Consider the following 27,690-nt stretch of genomic DNA (forward strand, 5'->3'; position numbering starts at 1 on the left):
GAGATATGAATATGTAACAGCATATAATCTCTAAACTGAATATGTAAGATCTTAAGAGGGCAGGTAGTGATAGCAAAGGAAGCTAGACAAAACCATGTTTAGGTTGTATCAGTTCTCACATTAAGGGACTTCCCTATACTATAGATTTATATTTATTATGCAGAACAAATTAATTAGAGGCAACAAAGACTTTTTTTTTTTTTTGCGGTATGTGGGCCTCTCACCGCTGTGGCCTCTCCCATTGCGGAGCACAGGCTCCGGACACGCAGGCTCAGCGGCCATGGCTCACGGGCCCAGCCGCCCCGCGGCACATGGGATCCTCCCGGACCAGGGCACGAACCATGTCCCCTGCATCGGCAGGCGGACTCTCAACCACTGCGCCACCAGGGAAGCCCCAAATACTTTTTGATCACTCTATAAGCAAAAGGCACTATGCCAGGCACTGGAGGGGACACAGAGATGAGTTGGAGACAGTTTCTGTCCTCAGTGAGTTCACAGACAATGGGGTAAAGGGGGATAAAACAAGTATGTTCCATTCTGCTATAAAGTATGTTTCTTAATGCACTTAGCTCTACGAGATTGGTAACTATGGGAATAACACAGAAGGCATATTGGTTTACATGTAAATTTTTCAGCAAGTTAATATTTAGAAAAGATCAGGCACAAGTTTCCTCTTTAAAGAGGAAGCTTTACCAATATGTTAAGGAAAAAAGATGAAAATCCTACAGAAGTGTTTTTTTTAGAAGTAACTGATTTTGTAGCTTTAAGAACTGCTGTGCTTTCCACAATGTTAAGCTATGTGGGGAAAGGGCAAGTGCAAATGAAAAGGATGCAAAGATATTTCTGTGTTAAAAAGCAAAACAAAACAACCCCGAACTGACTGATATCCCCATATCGTATTTTTAATTTTGATGACACAAGTCTCTATGAGAAGCAAATATTTTTGAGACCTTATATGTCGAAGAATAAAACATGAGCCCCAGGAGTAACCACAAAGGATGGTCTGAGTGCATTTCTACGTGCAAATGCCAGCGAAATTTAACTGTGTTAGCATTTTAATTAGGATTATTATTTTATCAGGGCTCTGATTACAAAGTTATATAGATTTTTCTTTCTCTTTTTTAGTTATATAAATTTTAAGTGATCTGCTTATAACCCTATTTTCCCATAACCTTTGTTTATTTTTAGTGCATGATTTTGCAGAATGTGAAGCTTTTTCAGGAACACATATGTGGTATTATAACAGAAACATATGCATGCAAAAACCAAAAACTGAAAATCAGTGCAATGGGGGACAGGGGACACAAAGTGAAGAGAAGCTCATCTGGTTACTGAGGGATCAATTATAAAAGGTCTTAAAAACTAAATTTTGGAATTAGTTTGAGAGACTGAAAGAGATGCTATTAATAGGAATATGGAAATCAGAGAAAGAAATGAGTTGGGCTGAAAGACTAGTAAGAGCCTTGGAGGGCACTGGATTCTGAGGACATAACAACTAACATCTGTATAGTACTCTGCAACTTACAAGATGCATTTACATACATTGTCTTTTTAGTACTTCACAACAACCAGGTCTCATGACTAAGAACTCTTTTCTCCACACTAAAGAGGGACTATGATGAAATGGGGAACCTCCCAGGTAGCTTTCAAGTACAAAGTTCTCTGGGTAGGATTCTTATTGTTGCTTTTTAGGTAAACATTTCATTACCATCATCCTTACAGGATCAAAAAGGAATGAATTTCTCTTCTACAGATTTAAACCCTGCAGTCACAAAATTTTCCTTACCTCTTTTTCCTTTTGTGGTAACGTTTCCACACAGCAGTGACTAAATACAGACTATTTAGAATATTTGTTTAAATGTTCCACTAATTTCTACTATAATATGGAGAAAGTTCAGGATACAAATTAATTATCAAGTAAAAATACACAATTTCATATGTATCTCAGTCAACCTGGCATAAGTTTAAAACATCCATCTGGGATCTCTGTTGTCGCTTTTCTTATAGGCACAATGTTTCATTTTCTGCCCTTGCAGTCACTCTCTTTTTACCTCAAATCTACTCAATTTCTGACTGACCTGTCCCTGTACTTCTAAGCAAATCTGAGATACTCAAGTAACTGTAAACCCACAAAAACTGGTATGGGGACAGTCAAAGACTATTTGCAGTAATCAGTTTATACCCTTCCTATTTGCTCCTTTCTAATTACCTTTCCTTGAATCTTGACTCTTGGCTCTATTTCCCATTTAAAAAATCCACTTCTAATCCTTGAGATTTGGTACTGGTATTTAGAGTTCCCGGCTTGACTCTTAGCTCTCCCTTAATGGGAGGCCTTCTGATCCAATAGCCCAGATCTGGCCCAAGACTACGCTGAGTAGAGTACTTTGCTTACTTTTGAGCCCTTAGGACCCAACCCATGGCTCAGGTCAGTGTTCCAGTTAGACTTATCTATTCCCTCATGAAAAGAAACCTGTAGATACAAGCTGAATTCTTTCTTCTTTTTCAGCTATATAAGTCCTTGAAGAAGCAGGGCCTTTTTGTCTGCCTGGATCCCATGTTATCCTTTGACTTAATTTTGAACTATTTCCCTCATGGCTACTTGACTCATCAACTTGACTGACAGTGACATACATTATATTGAGATTCCAGGGTACTAACCAGAGAAGAGGAGAAAAAGAATCTGAAAGACTTTAATTACATAGGAGGTATGTGTTACACAGTGGTATTTATATGTTGGGAATATGACTGAATTATATAATGAACTTTTTGGTATCTCTTTTCTTATTAAATTTCCCATAAACCTTGAGATAATCAAGGGAGAAAAGTATACTGTTACATAATAACAATGGCTGAATAAAGAGTGAAACAGAAAACTACTGTCCACTTAAGAAGATGGGATTTGGGCTTCCCTGGTGGCGCAGTGGTTGGGAGTCCGCCTGCCGATGCAGGGGACATGGGTTTGTGCCCCGGTCCGGGAGGATCCCACATGCCGCGAAGCGGCTGGGCCTGTGAGCCATGGCCGCTGAGCCTGCGCGTCCGGAGCCTGTGCTCCGCAGCGGGAGAGGCCACAGCGGTGAGAGGCCCGCGTACTGCAAAAAAAAAAAAAAGAAGATGGGATTCAAAAATCTTCCAGTGAATTCTAACATTAGTGTAGGCCCAATGAAGGAATAAGAAAAGAAATGCAAAAACACTATCTTTGAAGGTCAAGTTTCAAAAAGGAGCTAATGTTCATTCAAAAGACATTGATTAAAAAACATTCTTCTCTTCTGATATTTAGAGATTCTTCCATTATTTTGGGCTGACTACTTTTATACTTTTCTGTTTTCTTCTACCAAAACTATGAGATAGCAGTACAAGAAAAAACTTTCGTAATGACATGCCTATACTTTAAACCATTGTACAAATTACAGTTGAAGTCTGCAATTAAAGATAGTCCCCATTTTTTTTTTGCTTTAATTTAACCTAAAGAACAGGATCTGTACCTTGTTATCAACTATCACAGTAATGTAGTAAAACACTCAATGAATAGCATTATAAGCCAATAGATTAGAACAGCAAGATGAAATTGGTAGAAGTCTTCAACATGCTGATATGATTAAATAATGAGTCTAATCTAACCGTTTGAGAGAACAGTGTTATGGGACTATAAAGAGCTTATCTAGGAAAAATGATAGAAAGTAGGCAGGACCCAATTCCACTAACTGGTAAATACATGAGTCAGTATTCTTTTATTTAATGACTAGTCAAATTTGGCTTTGGTGTAGGTCTTCTGCTGGTCAACACTGTTTCTGAAATACTAGTCAAATGATAGTTTAGAGAGAAAAGGATCATTTTTACTCTTAGTTGGTAAAAGTAAAATTGTCAGCTCAATGTGTCCAAAACAATTTTCTTACAATTTTAACGAGAAGCAAAAAAACCCTTCTAAAATCAGGGAGAGTTCCAAGATCATGAGTGAATTAAAAAACATGTCTCGGATGCCATAAAGAAAAGAGAATGTACCATCAAACAATAGTACTGAAAATAGCGATAGTTAATATTCATTGAATGTTGTAAGTACCAGGTACCGTATTAAGTGCTTTACATGTATTAGCTCATTACACCCTCACAAAAATCTTTGAAGTAAGTACTGATATTTCCCCCTATTTTACAGACAAAGAGACTAAGACTTGGAGTGGTTAAGAATCATTTTCAAACCCAAGCCATCAAAGATTCAAGCTATCAGCCACTATTCTATACTGCTTCCAACAGAACTCTTTATCTTCATTTCTCTAATGAATATTTGTTGTCCTTACTATGTGTTATTAATGGGATGATTTGAGATCTTTTACTCAAGGTCAGGAAAGAAGGATATAAAAAGACTAGATCCTCCTTCCAAATGAAAAGCTGTAATATGACAACAAAAGGGGGAGAAATTATTTACTTTCTGAAGATTTTTCTCTTTATGGTATGAAAAAAAAATCTTCCTTACTAATCAAATGAGTCTTTTCCAAGGCTATGCATATGTCTCAATGATAGTACACTGCAGTTTGTTTCTAGTGAAATTCTTCTGAATCAAATTTTTTGTTACCCTGTAGGGTAACTGGTTAGAAGTGGCAGCAATTTATAGGTTAAATTTTAGCAATGTATGAGCTTTTTTTGCCTCACCATGATACAGTTACTATTCAATAAAGCAAACCTCATCTTTACTCAAAAGTCAATTCATCGCTTATTATCACCTAAGGTCAAGCCAAGGAATGCTGTAACCCATCTGGGGGTCAGGCCCCTGGCATCTACTCATTATTAAAAGTTCTCTTTACTGACTATTTCTATCATGTTGTCAAAGAAATCCTTTATGATGGGGGAGTCCAAATCAACTGCTCACTGTAAAACCCTAATACCCTGGGCAAGAAAACCTTCAAAAGATCCTTTTTAAAAATATAAAGTGGATCACAAATGGAATTCATATTTTAAAGTATCTGTTTTTCTTTTAAAATGAACAAAAAATAAGATTTCAGGCAAGGAATTACAGTAGCCTTTTCTAACTGCTTTCCATATGGTGAGATACAAATAAAGATGCTAAAATTGGCTAGTGATTAAGTTTGGTTCTATTGTTTTAAAGGGAAAAATAAAATGATAAAGAAACATAAGGAAATTTAAATTTAGTTACAAGACACAATTCTGTTTTTACTTAATAAGAGGAAAAAAATCATTTTATTGAGAAAAATAAAAAGTTTTCATAGGAATGCTTCTATTAGGCCCACAAACCAACTACAAACTCTTATTAATAGTGTTGTTTAAAGTAAGTTGGCCAAGTTAAATAGATTGTGATGTATCTTTACAAAGGAATACTATTTAGTGATTTAACAGAATGAGTGTTTAGGTTCTGGTCTGGAACAATCTCTGAGATACACAGTTAAGTGAAAAAGCAAAATGCAGAGCTATGTGTACAGTATGGTATCATCTGAATTTTAAAAAGAGAGAGAAGGAAATATACACACTCATAGAGGCTTGCACACACACAGAATAACTGTAAGAATGCAAGTGAAACTAACAGACTCAGTTTTTACTATGTATCTCTTTCATCAAGTACTTATATTATCTATTTAAGAATTAGAATTTATGATAAACCATAATGGTATACCATAACAATGATATAAAGAATATAAAACAATGTTGATATATGTATAACTGAATCACTTTGCTGTACAGCACAAATTAGTACAACAGTGTAAATCAACTATACTTCAATAAAAAAATAGATTAAAAAAATTCATATTTAATACAACTAAAAATATAAAGTCAGCCTAAAAGTTCTTTGTGAATATTTAAGAACACAGAGATAAAATTAAGTGTTGACAGAAGTACTTTTCATAAATATAAAGCCAATAGCATCTTTATGATTTTCAAAATGATGGTGTTTTCAGAGGAACTCTTGATAAACATTTTTTTTTTTTTAATTTTTTTTTTTTTTTTTTTTTTGCAGTACGCGGGCCTCTCACTGTTGTGGCCTCTCCCGTTGCGGAGCACAGGCTCCGGACGTGCAGGCTCAGCGGCCATGGCTCACGGGCCCAGCCGCTCCGCGGCATGTGGGATCTTCCCGGACCGGGGCACGAACCCGTGTCCCCTGCATCGGCAGGCGGGCTCTCAACCACTGCGCCACCAGGGAAGCCCAATAAACATTTTTAAAAATTAAAAACCAACAACTATCAACATAAATCACAGTGAAGACTTTGGTATAACTAGAGCAACCACAGGTGGGTGAATTTCTTTCTTTTGATTGTACCGTATCTTTAAAAAATTGTACTTAGAGGAAGGAAACTAACCTTTACAAAGTACCTACCATATGAGAAGCATTTTATATCTCATTAAATCCTGATAACAACCTAAAAGTTTGAAATCATTATCCCTGAGGCTTGGGCAAAATAAGTAATTTTCCCAGAGAAGCTTTGATACATAGAGATAGGACACAAGCCAGGATAGTCTGTGTTGTTTCCATTATACCATGCTGGCTTTATTTTATAAAGCAAAATTGCAGCAGGGAAAGAAAGAGACTAAGTTTTAGAATATAGGGTCCTATTAATAAGGAAATGTGCTTCTTATAATAAGTGGCTTAGAAACAGCTATTTCCCAAAGGACTCTCATTCCCAAGTTACTTACTCTCAGTGATACCACGTTTTGCCACTTCTCAGGAATTTTGGAATTATCTCTGATTTGTTCTGCCTTGTTATCCTTATATCTAATCTGTCACTAAATAGTTATTTTCTCCCTTTGAAATGTCTTTCATATTTGCCCTTCTGTACATTTTTACTACTACCACTATGAGTCGTCTAGCCTCTCTGACTTTAATTTTTTTCATCTCCAAAGCATCCTTACTAGATTAAATTTCCTTAAATACTGCTTTCATCATATCAACTTTTAAGTACGACTCTACACTGGATCTCTTTGCCTATCTCAGCAAGTACAAATCCCCCTTACAAGTGTTTTCATAAACTAGTTCCTGTTTACCAATTCAATTTTATCTCCTATGTCTCTTGCACACCCACTCTCAACAGGTCATGCTGTTTATTATTTTCTGCATAGTTCTGCATCTTTTCTTTGCTGAAATCCTCCTCCAGATTCTATTCATTATTTATGGTCCATCTTAATATCACCTTCTCTAAGAAACTGTCCCTAATAACCTCAAATCTTTAATTATAGTCAGTAGCACAATTTTGACTTAATTAAATATTAACTTGAAACACTGCCTAATTGTTACTCATGCTTTAGTTTTGTCTCTTCAACTTATACTGTAAATTTCATGAGGCTAGGGTTTGATTATGTCACTTTTTTCTAAAATCTTCTGATAGCTCTCATCATTTTAAGATTAAAGCCCAACCTCCTTTCAATGGCCATAACCAGGCCTCAATCTGTCCTTCTGGCTTATCTAAGACCACTCCTCATCTTATATCCAGCACTGGCTACATTGAATTAGTCTCTGTTCCCTTAAAAAAAAAAATTTTTTTTTTTTCGCATCTCCATGCCTGCATTCCCTCTGCTGAGAATTTCCTTCCTTTTCTCTGGTTGGTGCACTTCTACTTAATTACTTGTCCAGAACCAGACCTAATGTCATTGTCTCTAAGAAGCTCTAAGAAGATTCATCCTTAGGGAAAACAGTTGTCCTTCCTTTGTATTCCCATATCCCTTTGTAATACCTCTAGTATAGCACTTATTGCATATATTATAATTCCTGGTTTAAATTTCTTTCTCCCCTACTAAAATGTGAACTTTTTGAGGAAAAGGATGGTATCTTATTCATTTTTGTACCGCTAGATCCTCACAGCACCATGAACATGGAGCAGGCATTCACGTTTGTAGAATAAACAGCAGATGTTCAATAATAAAAACCTAGATAATGCATTTTAATATATTATACCTTTAAAATCTTCCTAACAACCCTGTGAGATAAATATCATTATACTTATTTAACAAATGAGGAAAATGGCTCAGATTAAGCCAACGGCTCCAGGTCACAAAGCCAGCAGTGGCAAATCAAACACTGAAATTCAGATCTTCTGATTTTAGTCTAGCATTCTTTCTAGTTGACTAGGCTGCACTCCTAAACACTCAATTAATTGCCTGAACCCTTTGAGACTGCACATTTTTCTTCTACTGTCCCTCTTATCATACATCTATCTTAAATAATACTAATTTGTGTTCTTGTCTCAACTGCCTGTTACACTGTAAATTCCATGTTGGTTAAGAAGGATTACTTGCCTTTGTATCTCTTGCTCTGCCTGGCACAGTGCCTTACACATAGTAGGTGCTCATAAAATTGGATTGAATAGATACCTGGAGAGCACTAGAATGGTCATTTTGACAGGCCAGTTCTTGCTCAACCTCCGAAACCTCCAGCAGATTCCGCTCACTGACCAACCGAGACAGCTCTCCAACCACTGTCACGTGCTTTGATACAGTCCCGGACATCTTCTTGAATTGTGGGTAATTCTCAACAAAGGCCTGCCATGGGAAAAACATCAGTTAGGGGTTCTGTTATTTCTTGATGAGGATAGGCATATATGAAGAAGGAGGAAAAAAAAAAAAAAAAAAGGAAGGGATTATTCTTCTGCCCAGACTAAGGCATCTAATACTTTCAATCACATGGCATTTTGTTATGCTTAAGAAGAGAAGAACTAGTGTATGTCAGTAGACTGAGTCTTTAAATAGACCAAATATGACTGATGAATGGAAAGAAGTACATGGCTTATTATGAAGTTTTCACTATATTTTTTCCTAAAGAGAAGTATTACAGAAAATAATCTCAAACCAAACAAAAGGAATCAAGGCAGAAATCAGACCCAGAATATTCCAGAAATGCTGCTTACATGAACAGTTCCAAAGTCTTGTATGTTAATCATCCATGTACATGTTCAATTTACCTTCATGTCTGCTATTGATTCTAGTTTTTGCTGTTCTTTTGGTTTCTTCTTCTGAAAGTCTTCCATGAGATTCTTTATGTTGCTACCAATCTCAGCAAAGTTCAGGTACATATTCTGTGAAAAAGGAAGTTGGAAACACAGTCCTATCAACAAGTCTGACTTTCAGACAATTTAAAAGAAGTAAAAAAGAACACTGAATACAGTGAGAACTGAAGGGCAAGAAAATTTCATTATCATTACCAAATCTGGATATTGGCCAGGACACTGGTGATGAATACCATTACCATTTTCACAAAGGGCTAAGGACAGGAGGGAAGTAAATAAATTGGGTTCTAATTTTAAAAGTACAAAACTAAGTATGTGATTACTGTGAAAAAAATATTGTTAAAGGGTCAGAAAAAAGTCTGCCTTCCCTTGAGATGCAGTTTATCTACAGGATGCCTCTATCATCCTTCTACATGAAATCCCCAACCTGCTCTCATTCTAACAAATCAATATTAACCTTCTTACATAAAAACAACTAAAAAAATTTAAAAGAATTTTAAACCACTTACATTAGCATAGAATTCATCATTTTCAGCAGATAGGACCACCTCTCTCAAGTCTTTACTGATCCCTGGCACTCTGGAAAGATCAATCCGATTGTTGTTTATGCCCAGTAGTTCATGGACCATGGCCTGATATGTCCACTAAATAAAGAATTATGAGAAAAAAAAAATTGGTAACTGACAAAACATGGAAATAGTACACGTTCAGGAAAACAAATAAAAACTGATAACATTCTTAGTAACTAGTCTTGTTTACATGGAGGTTCTCTATTTAGCTCAAATTTTATTAATACTTTGTGCTATACTAAGCATTAAGATTGTCATTTTAATTGGTTAAACATCCGACAGTCAAAACGCTTTTAGATCTCACACTTTTGGAAGAAGGGCAGCCAGATTAATATTCCTGATAGAAAGAAAACAAATTAGATCTATCATTAGCTCCAATTTTTGCCTGTGAATTAAGAGTATATTTTTGGCTTCATAGATAGGGCTATATTGGTACTGCAGTTACAAGCTGTACCATTTCCTGTACACTTCTGTGGTTTTCTGCAGCATGAGAAGTGTGTTCTTGCAGATCTGAGTGGTGCTATATTTATCCTGGGAACACTAATATTACCAGAAAAAAACCTTGTGAGTTGATCAAAACACACATATTCAGAAGCTTGCCTCTGAATCCATTTTACTTTATATTTTTACTTAATATGCATTGTGAAGAAGGACCGGTTTCCAGTCTTACTTATTTTGTAAAACTGGAAAGGAGAAACCCCCAAATTTGCCTTCTCACCTTTTATGGAGAACAGGTTACTTTTAGTCACAGGCCCATTAGAGAAAACTAAGTATTTTCCAGCAAATTACCCTCTAAATCTAGAGTCTAAATACTAGATTTGTTAAAATAACTTCAGAGGTTATAAAAGTAGGTGCTTTATTTCCTAAAATATTTGCCAATGAGTCCTTGAAAAGGCAAGTTTCATTACAGCATTTAAAATAAGTACAACAAAATGCTTTATGCTTCCACAGACAGCATCCTGTGCATGCTTTCGCCATTAGCACATACTTCATAATTAAAATGATGTTTACTTTCTCCTCTTTGGATCATGAATTCTTTGAGAGCAGAGACTGTATCTTTTAACCTTTTATCTCTAGTACTTAATACAGTACCTGGCACATAATAGGTCCTCAGTGAAATCTGTTGAATGAATGATTGCTTTTCTTTGGGAAACTAAATTATAAGCAATTATTTTTCTTTCTACTTTTTTATATCATCAAAATTTCTTTAGTTATATTATTAAAATGTATATAAAATATGTAACACATAATATGTAATATATAGAATATATAAAATTATATTACTTTGAATTTTAGGAATATAAGCTATCTATCATATCATAGAGAAGTTGCATTGCACAGCACAGATTTCCCCTAGCATTAACATTATTATTATAAGCTGGGATGGAACTGAAATATAGACTGTGCCTTTTCCTATAAATTTAAAGTCACTATTAATAAAGTATCTACAAAGTGTAAGGCACTGTGCTTGTATTCACAGAAGAACAAACATTAGTAAGACACAGTCTGCCTTGAAGGAATGTATAACCTAGGAGACTGTGAAAACAATCAAAGGTACAACATAGAAAGTGCAGCATGAGACATAAGATGTTTCAAAAACACTTAAAAGATGTTTCAAGTGGTTTTAAAGGATAAGAATTTTGAGAGGTGAAGATGGGAAGAGAATGTATTCCAAACATGCCAGAGTTCAAAGAGAGGTCACAACATGAATAAAATGATGGCAGGAAATCATGAGGTATATCTACACAGTAGTGGGCTGCAGGTTTTCTATAACGTTGAGCCTACATTGTGAAGGCTCATGGATGCCAAGTTCAGGAGTCTGTATTTCATCCAGTAGGCAAATGGGAAACAATTAAGATTTTTAAGCCAGGAGTAATAGGATCAGAACTTACTTTAGTAAAAGTAATTTAACAACATTGTATCCTTGAGATACATTAGAGTGGAGAGAAATTAAAAGTGGGGAATCAAGAAGATGACTATTTGAGGATTCCTATAAGAGATTAGATACACCAAGATAATGGCAATATGAATGGAAAAGAGCAGACACTGGAAAAGTAGAATCTACAGACCCAGAAGTTGCCTTAATTAGGGATGGTGGCAGAAAGGGACAGGAAGGATGAGGCAGAAGAAAGAGCTGAAGATGACTGTGGCTGGAAGAACACTGATACCAGAATGCTAGGAAACACAAGGCAAAACCAAGAATAGCTGAAAATAAGAAGGCAAATAAATGGACCATGTTGTTCATTTCCACATCTGCATTTTGATGAATACCACTTGAAATCATCTTTTCTTTATGCTAACAAAGGGCTCTGCACCTGGTTTAGCAATGGGGTGATGGCATCATCGCAGCGATCTAAAATAAGTAGCAATGGAGGAACCTCAGTCCGCCGGAATTCAAACAGTTCATATTCTTTAGTTATCACCTGCTGTGGTAAGAGAGAAAGACGGTTTGGTGAACCAATGAGTAGCAGATAGAGATGATATAAATAGAAAATTAATACACAAAAACCACATTTAACAATAGTTTCTTGCACTTTCATACGCCTTCCATAAAAGGATTCAAAAGCTTGACAAAGTTTAGTAGCATTCTGTTTAAGGGGTTAGGATTTGAAACTCTATTTTACAAGCGGTTTAATAGGATCAAAAGAAGTTAAGTAGCTTGCAAATGTTTCTTGGGTTAAACCTAAGAATCTTAGCTCTAATTTGTTGCTTTTGGTCTTGAATTACAAATGCCTACTTCTTTGCCAGTAAACTTAACACATCATCTCCTTAGTTTTAGATAAAATATTCCTTTAATTTCTGAAATATGAAAAAGAAATGAATGGTCTTGATGTTTTGGAACTGGAGATAGAGAATGCCATACCTTAACACATTCTGCAAGTCTCTTTGCTGTCTCTGATGAAAGCTGGTAACGAATCATGGGACATTTCTTCAGAGATAAAAGGAGAGCTGTCAGTCCTTGAGTTGCTCTGGATAGTTGGACTGGATCCCAATTTCGACCCTTTTTGTTAAAACATATATTCAGAGAAAATATTTGAATTTTATCTTACAAGTCCAATTACTTACTGAATTAACTCCTACCTGATAAATAAACTTAAAAAAAAATCCTTTCTTTCCATACCTGGCAGCAGCCCAGAATATTGAGGGAAAACAAATGTGGATTCACAGCAATGTAATCACCATAAAATTCCTGCAAACGAAGCACCAAGATTAGTCAGTCATTCCATAAACTCCTAACTGTATCATGCAATAATATTTTTCATATGTGATATAATACTATGTGATACAATCAAATTTGAGGAAATGCAGGTATAAAAGAGAAAAATTGATCAATTAACAATTGAGTAACAATAGTCAATGTGAGGGAATTAATAAGATAATCATAAAATAGTAGCAATAATAATAAATCTTTAACAAAAAAACCCCAAAAAACAAAGTTGTATAAATATACATATCATACTTAAGAAGACTTATCAATTAGTAAAAATAAAACACTGCTAAAGATACACAATGTTACACTCAGTTAGATGAATAAGAACTTTGCTGTCCAGTGTATTCTCATGAGGGAGAATATGATTTAAAATAGGTCATTCTTTTTTCATTCATTTATCACCTAGCGCATCCTCCTGAAAGTCCAAAACTTGTTTATTTGCTTCCCTGAGGACGATATTCTTCACTTAGGTGATAAATGTATTCAAACATCTGTGATAAATGTATTCAAGAACACTAAAGGGTTTAAGAAGGAAAAGGTAACATGAAATGTTCTAATGTGAAGTATTACATAGAATGCAGAATAAACATTTAGGAGTTGCACGTTTTAACCTAATGACAAATCTGCTTACTACTTCCCAAAGCAAGATAATCACAAACAGAACTTTAATAAACCTCATTCACATCCTTTACTTCCTATTCTCTCCCAATCAGACATAAACTATAACTGTGTAGATGAATATTCTTATAGTATAGCTCATAAAACTAGCATAAGACATATCTGGCTCTGTCCCCAACCCTGTGAAACCATCCCTACCAATCCAGTACCTTTCCAATCTCCTCATTCCCACTGCCTACTTTAATTCTATTCCCACTCAATTTGATACCTCTTCCAAACTTTCTAAATATGAGTATAGTCTGGTGCAATGCACATTTATTGTGTCTGATCAATAGCTTCCTTTCTTATGAGACAACACCTTCCATATTTTTAGACTCAAATCTTTAGAAAGGGCCAATATAAGATATGTATTAGAGGACCAATATGTTTACCTGAACTTCAGCCACCACTTCCTGTTCATCAGCTTCAGCTAATGACTTCACATCACTCTTGCTGATCACATTACTGAAATCTGAAACAGACATATAGGTTGTGGTTGACTCAGAGGAGATCACCTCTGCTGCAATTAGACATAAATGGGCCTGACAGTTAAAGTCTAATGACTAAGTGAAATTTAGTATACATTGTGGTATATGTCAAACACCTTCACATTGGAATGAACAGCACAAATATGTTTAAATCTGTAAATTCATAATACTTAAAAAAAAAAAAAAGGGAACCACCATTGTAGGCATTGGAGGATGCTAGGGAACCAAATCATTATATTGAAAATAGCAAATACTGGGAAAGAAGTAAACTTTTATCCTTTTATATGCAAACTGTACCACCAGATAACCAAACGGTAGATGAGGGGAAACTCCTCTTTAAAGAAATTTTCCAGCTAAAAAGCAAAGGAATGATAATGATAGAATTAAAATACCATCATTTTTTTCAAACCCCAAATGAATCAATGGATGGAACTAGGCATTGGGCATTAACCTCTGCTAGTATCACAGTAAAAGACAATCAGTGGAAGCACACAACACTACCTATGAAATATTCTCGTCAAAAAGAAATCAAATCTGAATCTAATTAAGCCTCTGTATCCAAGTACCAATTTACAAGAACTAGAGGACAGAGGGAACATTTTAAATTGCAAAGAACATGTTAAAGTACCCCATGCAGACGCAATCAGCAAGATCCAGGCTGTGGGAAACTTTAACAGAACAATGTAGTTTCTTCAATAAATAGACCGCATGGCGGTTGGGGTAGAGAGAGGACTTATAGAAGATTAAAGAAACTTACACAACGTATCAACCAATAGCAATGTGTGGACCTTACTATGATCCTGATTCAAACAAACAGTGGTGAAAAAAAAAGGCATGAAAGAATTTGAAATTTGAACACTGAATGAATATTTGAATAAATAGGAATTTTCTTCATTATTTGGATATAATAATGGTACTCTTTAAAACAAGTCCTTATCATTTAGAGATGCACATGGAAATATTTATGGATGAAATCATGTGATGTCTTAGGTTATCTTCAATATAATATTGATGGGGGAGTAGACAGCAGTATAGCTAAAACAAGATTGGCCATGGTACGATAATTGTAGAAACTGGGTGATGGGTACATTGGGATTTATTAGACTATTCTGTCTACTTTTTACATATTTGAAAACTTCCATAATAAAAAAGGTTTTTTTTAAATAAAGGAAGGGAGGAGCCTGTTATACAAGATGTTTAGTAGACATAAGAATATACAAAAATAAAATTATTAAAAAATGACATGAGCAGAAGGCCAGTTTTGTGCTAATTAATATAACTTGTGCTAAAAGTCTGTAAAGAATAAAATCACTATATATAAACTCATTTTAGTTTATTTCAATCAAATAAAATTGTGAAATTGATTGCTCCACCCAAGACATTTCAACAGTCCATTTTTCCTAGGCTTTAGTGCTAACTACTTTAACATATATAATTTTTTTGACTTCATAGATTTATAGCCCAAATCAAACAAACTTTACAACCAGAAGAGTAAATATTAGACTTATTTTTGGTTATTAATCCCAACCACTGCATCAAATAACTTTTCAGAGGAAAAGGGAGTCTTTCATCTCATGATCTATTCAATTTTTAGCTAAGAGACTCAGCAAAACAGTAATTCTGTTAGATGTCCAGATAAATTTGAACAGTATGGGGAATCAATCTCTCTCTATATATAAATATATGTGTGTGTGTGTGTCTATGTGTGTCATTGAATACAAACGTTTTTATACTTTCCTATCCTCAGTACCTAGCTTGTAATCTGACTTAAAAAATACTGGAATGACTGCACACCTATCAGAATGGCTAAAATGAAAAACAGGGACAACACTAAATGCTTGTGAGGATACAAAGAAATTAGATCACCTGTACACTGCTAATGGAAATGTAAAATGGCATAGTCATGCCAGAAAACATTTAGCAGTTTCTTAAAACACTAAACATGCAATTACCATATGACCCAGCAATTGCTCCCTGGGTATTATTTATTACAGAGAAATAAAGACTTATGTTCACACAAAAACCTATACACAAATATTTATAACAACTTTATTTGTATTAGCCCAAACTAGAAACAACTGAGATGTCCTTCAACAGGTGAACAGTTAAACAAATTGTGGTACATCCATACCATGGAATACTACTCAGTAATTAATTAAATAAATAAATAAATAAAAATGAGGACTTCCCTGGTGGCACAGTGGTTAAGAATCTGCCTGCCAATGCAGGGGACACAGGTTCGAGCCCTGGTCCGGGAAGATCCCGCATGCCGCGGAGCAACTAAGCCTGTGCACCACAACTACTGAGCCTGTGCTCTAGAGCCCGTGAGCCACAACTACTGAGCCTGCATGCCACAACTACTTAAGCCCACGCACCTAGAGCCCATGCTCTGCAACAAGAGAAGCCACCGCAATGAAGCCTGCACACGGCAATAAAGAGTAGCCCCTGCTTGCAGCAACTAGAGAAAGCCCGTGCGTAGCAACAAAGACCCAATGCAGCCAAAGATAAAATCAAATAAATTTAAAAAAAGAAAAGAAAAGAAAAAAAGGAAAAAAAAGCTTAATTGAAAAAGAAAACCCGTGATTATTAGCCAAAAATAAAACAATAACAAAAACAAAAGTAGGATGACAGAAAAGAATAAAATTGCCTGTTTTTACCTCCTGGGGTTGTTTTAAGGGCTGAATAAAATATGAGAGAGTTCTTATAAACTACAGTGTCTTATCACAAATGTTAATTTTTTGTACCATTATTAAATTGTAGTATATGCGGAAGAAAGTATGTATCTTAGACTATAGTTTAAACCCTAAAACTCCAAAGCCTTCAAGTAAACAATACAAATGCTATGAAGATTAATAAGGACATCTAGAGGAGAAAAGATGTAACTTCCAAAGCAGAATGTATTACATTAAAAAAATCCATATAAATTGTATAGTAACCACAAACCCAGTTTATTTCCAGGCCTCCACCCCCTCTCCCCTCCCCAAAAGTTATGCAAATAGGAGATATCTACCTGATGACTTGTACTTTCAAGTATTACATAAAGTTGCAAAGAGAAGTAGACTGTTTTCATCTGGTATGTAAAGTAAATCTCTGCTTTTCCAACAAACTCAAGTATATCCTCCCTCCAAATAAATAAATCAGCTTCTATGCCTCCGTTCATAAAAGTGTAAAATAGAAATAAATATACATACGTTTTTGGCAAAGGTAGAATGTGAAAGTTGACTACTTACAACTTTTGACTTATAAAGAAACTTGAAGGGCAAAGTAAAACTTAACAAAAAATTTGTTTTTAACCTAAGCAGTCTATGATGAGTGGAAATCACATTTAGCTCTCAGAAACAGAATGTTGGTCCAACACTTTTAACACTTTTAATACTTTGAAATGACAAAAAAACTCACCAGACTCTTTCAGTGATGGATTCAATTAACTTACTGATGATATGAAGTACCCAATAGAACATATTAGCTAGGATTTAGTTACATGATTGAACAGGTGAAATAACATACTTACAAATAAAATATATACTGTATTTGGGTCTTCGGAGCTCCTGAATCAGATAATCCACATTCTCCTAGAAAAGAAAAGAACAAACAAATAAAATATGAGAACTGCTTAAGTGAAAAAGTAATAAATACGTATCATCCACTGATTTATTTAAGTATTTACTGAGTGTCTACTGTGTGCTGAGGTCTAGATTAAGTGTGTGTATGTTGGGAGGGGTGAGGGCTGGGGATTAAAAAGAGCCACATTGAATACAATGATCAGGAATCATGTAACATTAACTAGCTGCATTGCCTTGGCCAAATTAAGATTAAAAAATATAAAGGACATAGATGTTGAAATACAACAATAAAATAGATAATAATTCTGCAAATTTGCCTCAAGCTGTTTGTTTATAAATTTTATTCATCTGATCAAAATTCTTATGTGGAACATCAAAATGTGTCTAGTCCTTTAAAAACCAACATTCAAGAGAAAATATAGTTAAATATATTCACTTGGACTTTTAACTAATTGGGACCAGAGGCTGCAGAACTGCAATATTTGTGAAGTATTTGCAAACAGTAGGCTAAGACCTTTTGTATAATTACATTATTTAAAAATAAAACATGAAATTTAGAACTAAAAGTTGATTTTCAAATGGTCAAAACATAATAATTCCAATTACATACAATCATAATGCAGATCTTATCTACTTTTGATACTATAACATATGGTTAAATTTCAGTATAAAGTTGATCCCCAAATTATACATGATATAAAATATCTTTTTTTTTTTTTTTTTCTTTGCGGTACGCGGGCCTCTCACTGCTGTGGCCTCTCCCGTTGCGGACCACAGGCTCCAGACGCACAGGCCCAGCGGCCACGGCCCACGGGCCCAGTCGCTCCGCGGCATGCGGGATCCTCCCGGACCGGGGCACGAACCCGCGTCCCCTGCATCGGCAGGCGGACTCCCAACCACTGCGCCACCAGGGAAGCCCAAAATATCATTTTTGAATGTTAAAAAACCATACATTTCCTTACAGAATTAAAAGTAACGTAAGCAATACATATTGCTTGTTAAATGGGAAAAAGACTTTAAAAACTGTCATTTAAATTTAAAAAACACGTTAAAAATTAACTTTATAATGTAATCTTAAGGAAAACTTGTTTTTGACAACACATTTTGAGTTTGAGAGAACATACATATGGCGCTGAAAGAGTTTCTCCAATAAAAAATGTTAGGAAATGATAGACTGATAATCTCTAAGATCCCTCCCAGAGCCAAAATTTCATGACTAATATGAAACAATTGGAAACTACTGTATCAAAGAATTAATTGATGTATTAATTAATTCAGGAACTATTTATTGAGTATCCATTATGTGGCAGGCATTGGGGACAGAACAGTGTGAAAATATGCTCTCCTGGAGCTTACTGCTGGTAGGTGAGACATATTAATTAATCACACAAACCATACGAGACTTCAACCATGACAAGTAATAGGAAGAGGAAGGTGCTATAAGTGTTTATGAGAGGGGAGTTTGAACTGGTCAGCAAAGCCAGGAAAGATTTGCTTGAGGGAGTGAAACGTTCCAGGCAAAGAGAAGAACCTGTGCAAAGGTCCTGCGGCATGACGGAACACAGTGGACTGAAAGGTTAGTGTGGCTAAGAGCAAAAGGGGAATGGTTTGAAATGAGGCTATAGAAATAGTAGGAACTAGACCATACAGGGCCTTGCAGGCCACACTTAATGGAGTTTTGTCTTTATCATAAAAGCAATGAGCAAACATTCAAGGATTTCAAGCGTGGTGACATGGTCAGATTTGTATATTGGAAAGTAGATAATGTACAAGCACTGGAGTTAAGAACATGAATATAAAACAAGAGAACATACAAAATAAGATTGAAATAGTAAAGGAATTTTAAAGGAGGACTCAAGTTAGATTTAGAAGATGATGGCTGAAAACTGACAGAAGGCTAAAGAATCTTTAATCAGGGGAAGAGAACAGAGGACAGGAATGAGCATGTAAAGGGATCATAAAAAGGCCAATCTGGCTGCAGTGGAGGAGCAGAGGTAGGACATAGGAGGTTGAATACATAAGGGCAGACCAGACCAGCTAAAGGAGGGCTCTGAGGGCTACTAAATATAAATTTAATCATGGAAGTAAAACTGAGTCATTAAAGGTTCCTGAGCATAGATGTGAATAAAATGATAAAGACTCAAAACACTGATATAAGTATGTATTGGTGGCCCTGAACCAAGATGGTGGAGTAGAAGGACGTGCTCTCACTCCCTCTTGCGAGAACACCAAAATCACAACTAGCTGCTGGACAATCATCGACAGGAAGACACTGGAACTCACCAAAAAAGATACCCCACATGTAAAGACAAAGGAGAAGCCACAATGAGATGGTAGGAGGAGCACAATCACAGTAAAATCAAATCCCATAACTGCTGGGTGGGTGACACAGACTGGAGAACACTTATACCATAGATGTCCACCCACTGGAATGAAGGTTCTAAGCCCCACATCAGGCTTCCCAACCTGGGGGTCTGGCAACGGGAGGAGGAATTCCTAGAGAATCAGACTTTGAAGCCTAGTGGGATTTGATTGCAGGACTTTGACAGGACTGGGGGAAACAGAGACTCCACTCTTGGAGGGCACACACAAAGTAGTGTGAGCATTAGGACCCAGGGGAAGGAGCAGTGACCCCAAGGGGAGACTGAAACAGACCTACCTGCTAGTGTGGGAGGGTCTCCTGCAGAGGCAGAGGGTGGCTGTGGCTCACCATGGGGGCAAGGACACTGGCAGCAGAAGTTCTGGGAAGTACTCCTTAGCGTGAGCCCTCCCAGAGTCTGTCATTAGCCCCACCAAAGAGCCCAGGTAGGCTCCAGTGTTGGGTTGTCTCAGGCCAAACAACCAACAGGGAGGGAACCCAGCCCCACCCATCAGCAGTCAAGCAGATTAAAGTTTTACTGAGCTCTGCCCACCAGAGCAACAGTCACCTCTGCCCACCACCAGTCCCTCCCATCAGGAAACTTGCACAAGCCTCTTAGACAGCCTCATCCACCAGAGGGCAGACAGCAAAAGCAAGAAGAACTATAGTCCTGCAGCCTGTGGAACAAAAACCACATTCACAGAAAGAAAGACAAGATAAAAAGGTAGAGGGCTATGTACCAAATGAAGGAACAAGATAAAAGCCCAGAAAAACAACTAAATGAAGTGGAGACAGGCAACCTTCCAGAAAAAGAATTCAGAATAATGATCGTGAAGATGATCCAGGACCTCGGAAAAGAATGGAGGCAAAGATCAAGAAGATGCAAGAAATGTTTAAAAAAGACCTAGAAGAATTAAAGAACAAACAAACAGAGATGAACAATACAATAACTGAAATGAAAACTATACTAGAAGGAATCAATACCAGAATAATTGAGGCAGAAGAACGGGTAAGTGACCTGGAAGACAGAATGGTGGAATTCACTGCTACAGAACAGAATAAAGAAAAAAGAATGAAAAGAAATAAAGACAGCCTAAGAGATCTCTGGGACAACATTAAACACAACAACATTCGCATTATAGGGGTTCCAGAAGGAGAAGAGAGAGAGAAAGGGCCCAAGAAAATATTTGAAGAGATTATTGTTGAAAACTTCCCTAACATGGGAAAGGAAATAACCACCCAAGTCCAGGAAGTGCAGCGAGTCCCATACAGGATAAACCCAAGGAGAAACACGCCGAGACACATAGTAAACAAATTGGCAAAAATTAAAGACAAAGAAAAATTATTGAAAGCAGCAAGGGAAAAACTACAAATAACATACAAGGAAACTCCCATAAGGTTAACAGCTGATTTCTCAGCAGAAACTCTACAAGCCAGAAGGGAGTGGCATTATATACTTAAAGTGATGAAAAGGAAGAACCTACAACCAAGATTACTCTACCCGGCAAGGATCTCATTCAGATTCGATGGAGAAAACAAAAGCTTTACAGACAAGCAAAAGCTAAGAGAATTCAGCACCACCAAACCAGCTCTGCAACATATGCAAAAGGAAATTCTCTAAGTGGGAAACACAAGAGAAGAAAAGGACCTACGAAAACAAACCCAAAACAATTAAGAAAATGGTCATAGGAACATACATATCAATAATTGCCTTAAAAGTGAATGGATTAAACGCTCCAACCAAAAGACACAGGCTTGCTGAATGGATACAAAAACAAGACCTATATATATGCTGTCTACAATAGACCCACTTCAGACCTAGGGACACATACAGATTGAAAGTGAGGGGATGAAAAAAGATATTCCATGCAAATGGAAATCAAAAGAAAGCTGGAGTAGCAATACTCATACCAGATAAAATAGACTTTAAAATAAAGAATGTTACAAGAGACAAGAAAGGACACTACATAATGATCAAGGGATCAATCCAAGAACAAGATATACCAATTATAAATATATATGCACCCAACATAGGAGCACCTCAATACATAAGGCAACCGCTAACAGCTCTAAAAGAGGAAATCAACAGTAACACAATAATAGTGGGGGACTTTAACACCTCACTTACACCAATGGACAGATCATCCAAAATGAAAATAAATAAGGAAACACAAGCTTTAAATGACACAATAGACCAGATAGATTTAATTGATATTTATAGGACATTCCATCCAAAAACAGCAGATTACACTTTCTTCTCAAGTGCGCACAGAACATTCTCCAGGATAGATCACATCTTGGGTCACAAATCAAGCCTCAGTAAACTTAAGTAAACTGAAATCATATCAAGCATCTTTTCTGACCCCAATGCTATGAGATTAGAAATGAATTACAGGGAAAAAAAAGTAAAAAAACACATGGAGGTTAAACAATACGTTACTAAATAACCAAGAGATCACTGAAGAAATCAAAGAGGAAATCAAAAAATACCTAGAGACAAATGACAATGAAAACACGATGATCCAAAACGTATGCGATGTAGCAAAAGCAGTTCTAAGAGGAAAGTTTATAGCTATACAAGCCTACCTCAAGAAACAGGAAAAATCTCAAATAAACAATCTAACCTCTAAAGGAACTAGAGAAAGAAGAACAAACAAAACCCAAAGTTAGCAGAAGGAAAGAAATCATAAAGATCAGAGCAGAAATAAATGAAATAGAAACAAAGAAAACAATAGCAAAGATCAATAAAACTAAAAGCTGGTTCTTTGAGAAGATAAACAAAATTGATAAACCATTAGCCAGACTCATCAAGAAAAAGAGGGAGAGGACTCAAATCAATAAACTTAGAAATGAAAAAGGAGAAGTTACAACAGACACCACAGAAATACAAAGCATCCTAAGAGACTACTACAAGAAACTCTATGCCAATAAAATGGACAACCTGGAAGAAATGGACAAATTCTTAGAAAGGTATAACCTTCCAAGACTGAACCAGGAAGAAATAGAAAATATGAACAGACTAATCACAAGTAGTGAAATTGAAACTGTGATTAAAAATCTTCCAACAAACAAAAGTCCAGGACCAGATGGCTTCACAGGTGAATTCTATCAAACATTTAGAGACGAGCTAACAACCATCCTTCTCAAACTCTTCCAAAAAATTGCAGAGGAAGGAACACTCCCAAACTCATTCTATGAGGTCACCATCACCCTGATACCAAAACCAGACAAAGATATTACAAAAAAAGAAAATTACAGATCAATATCACTGATGAATATAGATGCAAAAATCCTCAACAAAATACTAGCAAACAGAGTCCAACAACACATTGAAAGGATCATATACCATGATCAAGCGGGATTTATCCCAGGGATGCAAGGATTCTTCAATATATGCAAATCAATCAATGTGATACACCATATTAACAAATTGAAGAATAAAAACCATATGATCATCTCAATAGAGGCAGAAAAAGCTTCTGACAAAATTCAACACCCATTTATGTTAAAAACTCTCCAGAAAGTGGGTATAGAGGGAACCTAACTCAACATAATAAAGGCCATATATGACAAACCCACAGCAAACATCATTCTCAATGGTCAAAAACTGAAAGCATTTCCTCTAAAATCAGGAAGAAGACAAGGATGTCCACTCTCACCACTATCATTCAACATAGTTTTGGAAGTCCTAGCCATGGCAATCAGAGAAGAAAAAGAAATAAAAGGAATACAAATTGGAAAAGAAGAAGTAAAACTGTCACTGTTTCCAGATGACATGATACTATACATAGAGATTCCTAAACATGCCACCAGAAAACTAGTAGAGCTAATCAATGAATTTGGTAAAGTTGCAGGATACAAAATTAATGCACAGAAATCTCTTGCATTCCTATACACTGATGATGCAAAATCTGAAAGAGAAATTAAGGAAACACTCCCATTTACCACTGCAACAAAAAGAATAAAATACCTATGAATAAACCTACCTAGGGAGACAAAAGACCTGTATGCAGAAAACTATAAGACACTGATGAAAGAAATTAAACATGATACCAACAGATGGAGAGATATACCATGTTCTTGCATTGGAAGAATCAGTACTGTGAAAATTACTATACTACTCAAAGCAATCTACAGATTCAATCCCTATCAAATTACCAATGGCATTTTTTATGGAACTAGAACAAAAAATCTTAAAATTTGTATGGAGACACAAAAGACCCCAAATAGCCAAAGCAGTCTTGAGGGAAAAAAACGGAGCTGGAGGAATCATACTCCCTGACTTCAGACTATACTACAAAGCTACAGTAATCAAGACAATATGGTACTGGCACAAAAACAGAAACATATATCAATGGAACAAGATAGAAAGCCCAGAGATAAACCCACACACATATGGTCAACAAATCTATGACAAAGGAGGCAAGGATATACAATGGAGAAAAGACAGTCTCTTCAATAAGTGGTGCTGGGAAAACTGGACAGCTACATGTAAAAGAATGAAATTAGAACACTCCCTAACACCATACACAAAAATAAACTCAAAATGGATTAGAGACCTAAATGTAAGACTGGACACTATAAAACTCTTAGAGGAAAACATAGGAAGAACACTCTTTGACATAAATCACAGCAAGATCTTTTTTGATCCACCTCCTAGAGTAATGGAAATAAAAACAAAAATAAACAAATGGGACCTAATGAAACTTCAAAGCTTTTGCACAGCAAAGGAAACCATAAAGAAGACGAAAAGACAACCTTCAGAATGGGAGAAAATATTTGCAAACGAATCAATGGACAAAGGATTAATCTCCAAAATATATTAACAGCTCATGCAGCTCAATATTAAAAAAACAAACAACCCAATCCAAAAATGGGCAAAAGACCTAAATAGACATTTCTCCAAAGAAGACATACAGATGGCCAAGAAGCACATGAAAAGCTGCTCAACATCACTAATCATTAGAGAAATGCAAATCAAAACTACAATGAGATATCATCTCACACCAGTCAGAATGGCCATCATCAAAAAATCTACAAACAATAAATGCTGGAGAGGGTGTGGAGAAAAGGGAACCCTCTTACGCTGTTGGTGGGAATGTAAATTGATACAGCCACTGTGGAGAACAGTATGGAGGTTCCTTAAAAAACTACAAATAGAACTACCATATGACCCAGCAATCCCACTACTGGGCATATACCCTGAGAAAACCATAATTCAAAAAGAGTCATGTACCAAAATGTTCATTGCAGCTCTATTTACAATAGCCCAGAGATGGAAACAACCTAAGTGTCCATCATCGGATGAATGGATAAAGAAGATGTGGCACATATATACAATGGAATATTACTCAGCCATAAAAAGAAACGAAATTGAGCTATTTGTAATGAGGTGGATAGACCTAGAGTCTGTCATACAGAGTGAAGTAAGTCAGAAAGAGAGAGACAAATACCGTGTGCTAACACATATATATGGAATTTAAGAAAAAAAAATGTCATGAAAAACCTAGGGGTGAAACAGGAATAAAGACACAGACTTACTAGAGAATGGACTTGAGGCTATGGGGAGGGGGAAGGGTAAACGGTGACAAAGCGAGAGAGAGGCATGGACATATATACACTACCAAACGTAAGGTAGATAGCTAGTGGGAAGCAGCCGCATAGCACAGGGAGATCAGCTCGGTGCTTTGTGACCGCCTGGAGGGGTGGGATAGGGAGGGTGGGAGGGAGGGAGACGCAAGCGGGAAGAAATATGGGAACATATGTATATATATAACTGATTCATTTTGTTGTGAAGCTGAAACTAACATACCATTGTAAAGCAATTATACTCCAATAAAGATGTTAAAATGAAAAAAAAAAAAAGTACAATGAGGTATCACCTCACACCAGTTAGAATGGGCATCATCAGAAAATCTACAAACAACAGATGCTGGAGATGGTGTGGAGAAAAGGGAACCCTCTTGCGCTGTTGGTGGGAATGTAAACTGATACAGCCACTATGGAGAACAGTATGGAGGTTCCTTAAAAAACTAAAAATAGAATTACCATATGATCCAGCAATCCCACTACTGGGCATATACCCAGAGAAAACCATAATTCAAAAAGACACATGCACCCCAATGTTCATTGCAGCACTATTTACAATAGCCAGGTCACAGAAGCAATCCAAATGCCCATTGACAGACGAATGGATAAAGAAGATGTGGTACATATATACAATGGCATATTACTCAGCCATGAAAAGGAATGAAATTGGGTGATTTGTTGAGACATGGATGGATCTAGAGACTGTCATACAGAGTGAAGTAAGTCAGAAAGAGAAAAACAAATAGCGTATATTAATGCATATATGTGGAGCCTAGAAAAATGGTACAGATGAACCAGTTTGCAGGGCAAAAATAGAGACACAGATGTAGAGAACAAATGTATGGACACCAAGGGGGGAAAGCCGTGGGGGGTGGGGGTGGGGGTGTGATGAATTGGGCGATTGGGATTGACATGTATACACTGATGTGTATAAAACTGATGACTAATAAGAACCTGCTGTATAAAAAAATAAAATTCAAAAATTTAAAAATAAATAAATAAACAAATGGCAATGGTGTTCAGTGTGATAGGTATGGAGGTTAATCCAGGAATAAAGTGATGTGGGTCTCTGCTGGGATAGTTAGTGGCTTTGGAAGTAGCTGAGAACCTTAAAGACACCTTGAAGGAAAAACTGGCTGTAAGCAGTGACTGAGATGTGGAAAGGAGGAGAGTCATGGTTATAACTCTGATAAACCAGGATAATTATGATGCCACAAATGATGATAATATAAATTTATTTTGCCTTAATAATACTTCCAGATCATAGTGTGCTGTATTTGCCTAAGCAGACGGCAGCTGTTTATGTAGTACCTTTGTAGGTCGAAGAAAACAAATTGCTTTCAGGTGTTTCATGATCTCTCGATTTTGAGAATCAATGCGTTCAAAAAGGTACACTTCCTTCTGGAGAATTTCCGATTGTGTGTATACCATACTCACTATGCCGGTCTGTAAAGAAAAAGAATTAACTAATATTATGCTAGTCCAGAATAATAAAAACAAGCAGCCATACCTAAGCCTTAAAATCTTTTTTTTCATTAACACTACTTAGTTGGATAACTTAAATACTAACATATGTAATAACATTTACTGAGCATCTAAAATAATAAGTAATGTACCAAAATGAAACGTTCTCTCTGAACACGAACAACCCATAAATTTCCCATCACCTTAAAGAGTTCTTTTTTTAAATTTTGTGACCAATAAATAATAACCTGTCACCTCAGTTTGAGCCCTGACAGCTTTCCTTTATAAACATAACGCTGAGTGGAAATAACAGGACCATCCCAAAGTCCTCCGAGTGCGCTGTCTTATATATTATTTCTTGGCAGAGGCATTTAAAAAACGATTTCTGATTTCAATAAACTGTTCTGGGTACAAGAACCTCCGGCAGTGGTTAGAACCATTCAGACTGCAAACCTTCTAGGCAAGCTTTACACAACCTTTCGGTTCCACACTGAACTGACCCTCACTTATAAATCTTTAATTAAATACTATATCCTACAGTGGAATGGGACCAGCTATTGCAAGGGAGGAGGGTTCCCTCACAAACACTGAGCAAAAGCAAACTCACCGTCTCTTTATCCATAAGAAGTACTTTCATGCCCGGTCCGCTGTCCTCTATCATTTTGGAAATGTACTGCTTCACAGCAAAAACCACGTTCATGGTGGCGAATTGACAGGTTAGCACTATAGCTCTTCCCGCCCCCCGTTTTTCTTGCTAAATTAACCCCCGGCCTCTTGTCCGGATCTCAGCAGCCTCCTCCCCGCCAGGCTTTGGCTTCCGGAAGTCCGGTCAGCTGTGGTCCTGGGAGTTG

At 36.4% G+C, this 27,690-nt stretch overlaps 1 protein-coding gene across 6 annotated transcripts in view; it reads right to left on the bottom strand.

Moving 5' to 3' along the window:
* The window catches only part of VPS45 (vacuolar protein sorting 45 homolog), a 79,355-nt gene extending 51,666 nt beyond the window's left edge, over positions 1-27,689 (bottom strand). For 5 of the 6 annotated variants that reach the window (XM_033415586.2, XM_033415589.2, XM_004285132.3 and 2 more), the window contains exons 1-10: positions 27,447-27,689; positions 26,687-26,821; positions 17,376-17,436; positions 13,769-13,848; positions 12,630-12,698; positions 12,372-12,509; positions 11,824-11,934; positions 9,449-9,583; positions 8,895-9,008; positions 8,308-8,475 (exon numbers count right to left, since the gene is read on the bottom strand). In XM_033415586.2, the coding sequence (XP_033271477.2) occupies positions 8,308-8,475; positions 8,895-9,008; positions 9,449-9,583; positions 11,824-11,934; positions 12,372-12,509; positions 12,630-12,698; positions 13,769-13,848; positions 17,376-17,436; positions 26,687-26,821; positions 27,447-27,539 (1,104 nt within the window). In that variant the 5' untranslated portion in view covers positions 27,540-27,689. The remainder of the gene's footprint in view (positions 1-8,307; positions 8,476-8,894; positions 9,009-9,448; positions 9,584-11,823; positions 11,935-12,371; positions 12,510-12,629; positions 12,699-13,768; positions 13,849-17,375; positions 17,437-26,686; positions 26,822-27,446) is intronic. The other variant, XM_049698609.1, reaches the window with a different exon arrangement.
* Between the last annotated feature and the right edge of the window lies 1 nt (position 27,690).

Source organism: Orcinus orca, chromosome 1 (genome assembly GCF_937001465.1).
Source record: "Orcinus orca chromosome 1, mOrcOrc1.1, whole genome shotgun sequence".
In the NCBI taxonomy this organism is placed as follows: domain Eukaryota; kingdom Metazoa; phylum Chordata; class Mammalia; order Artiodactyla; family Delphinidae; genus Orcinus; species Orcinus orca.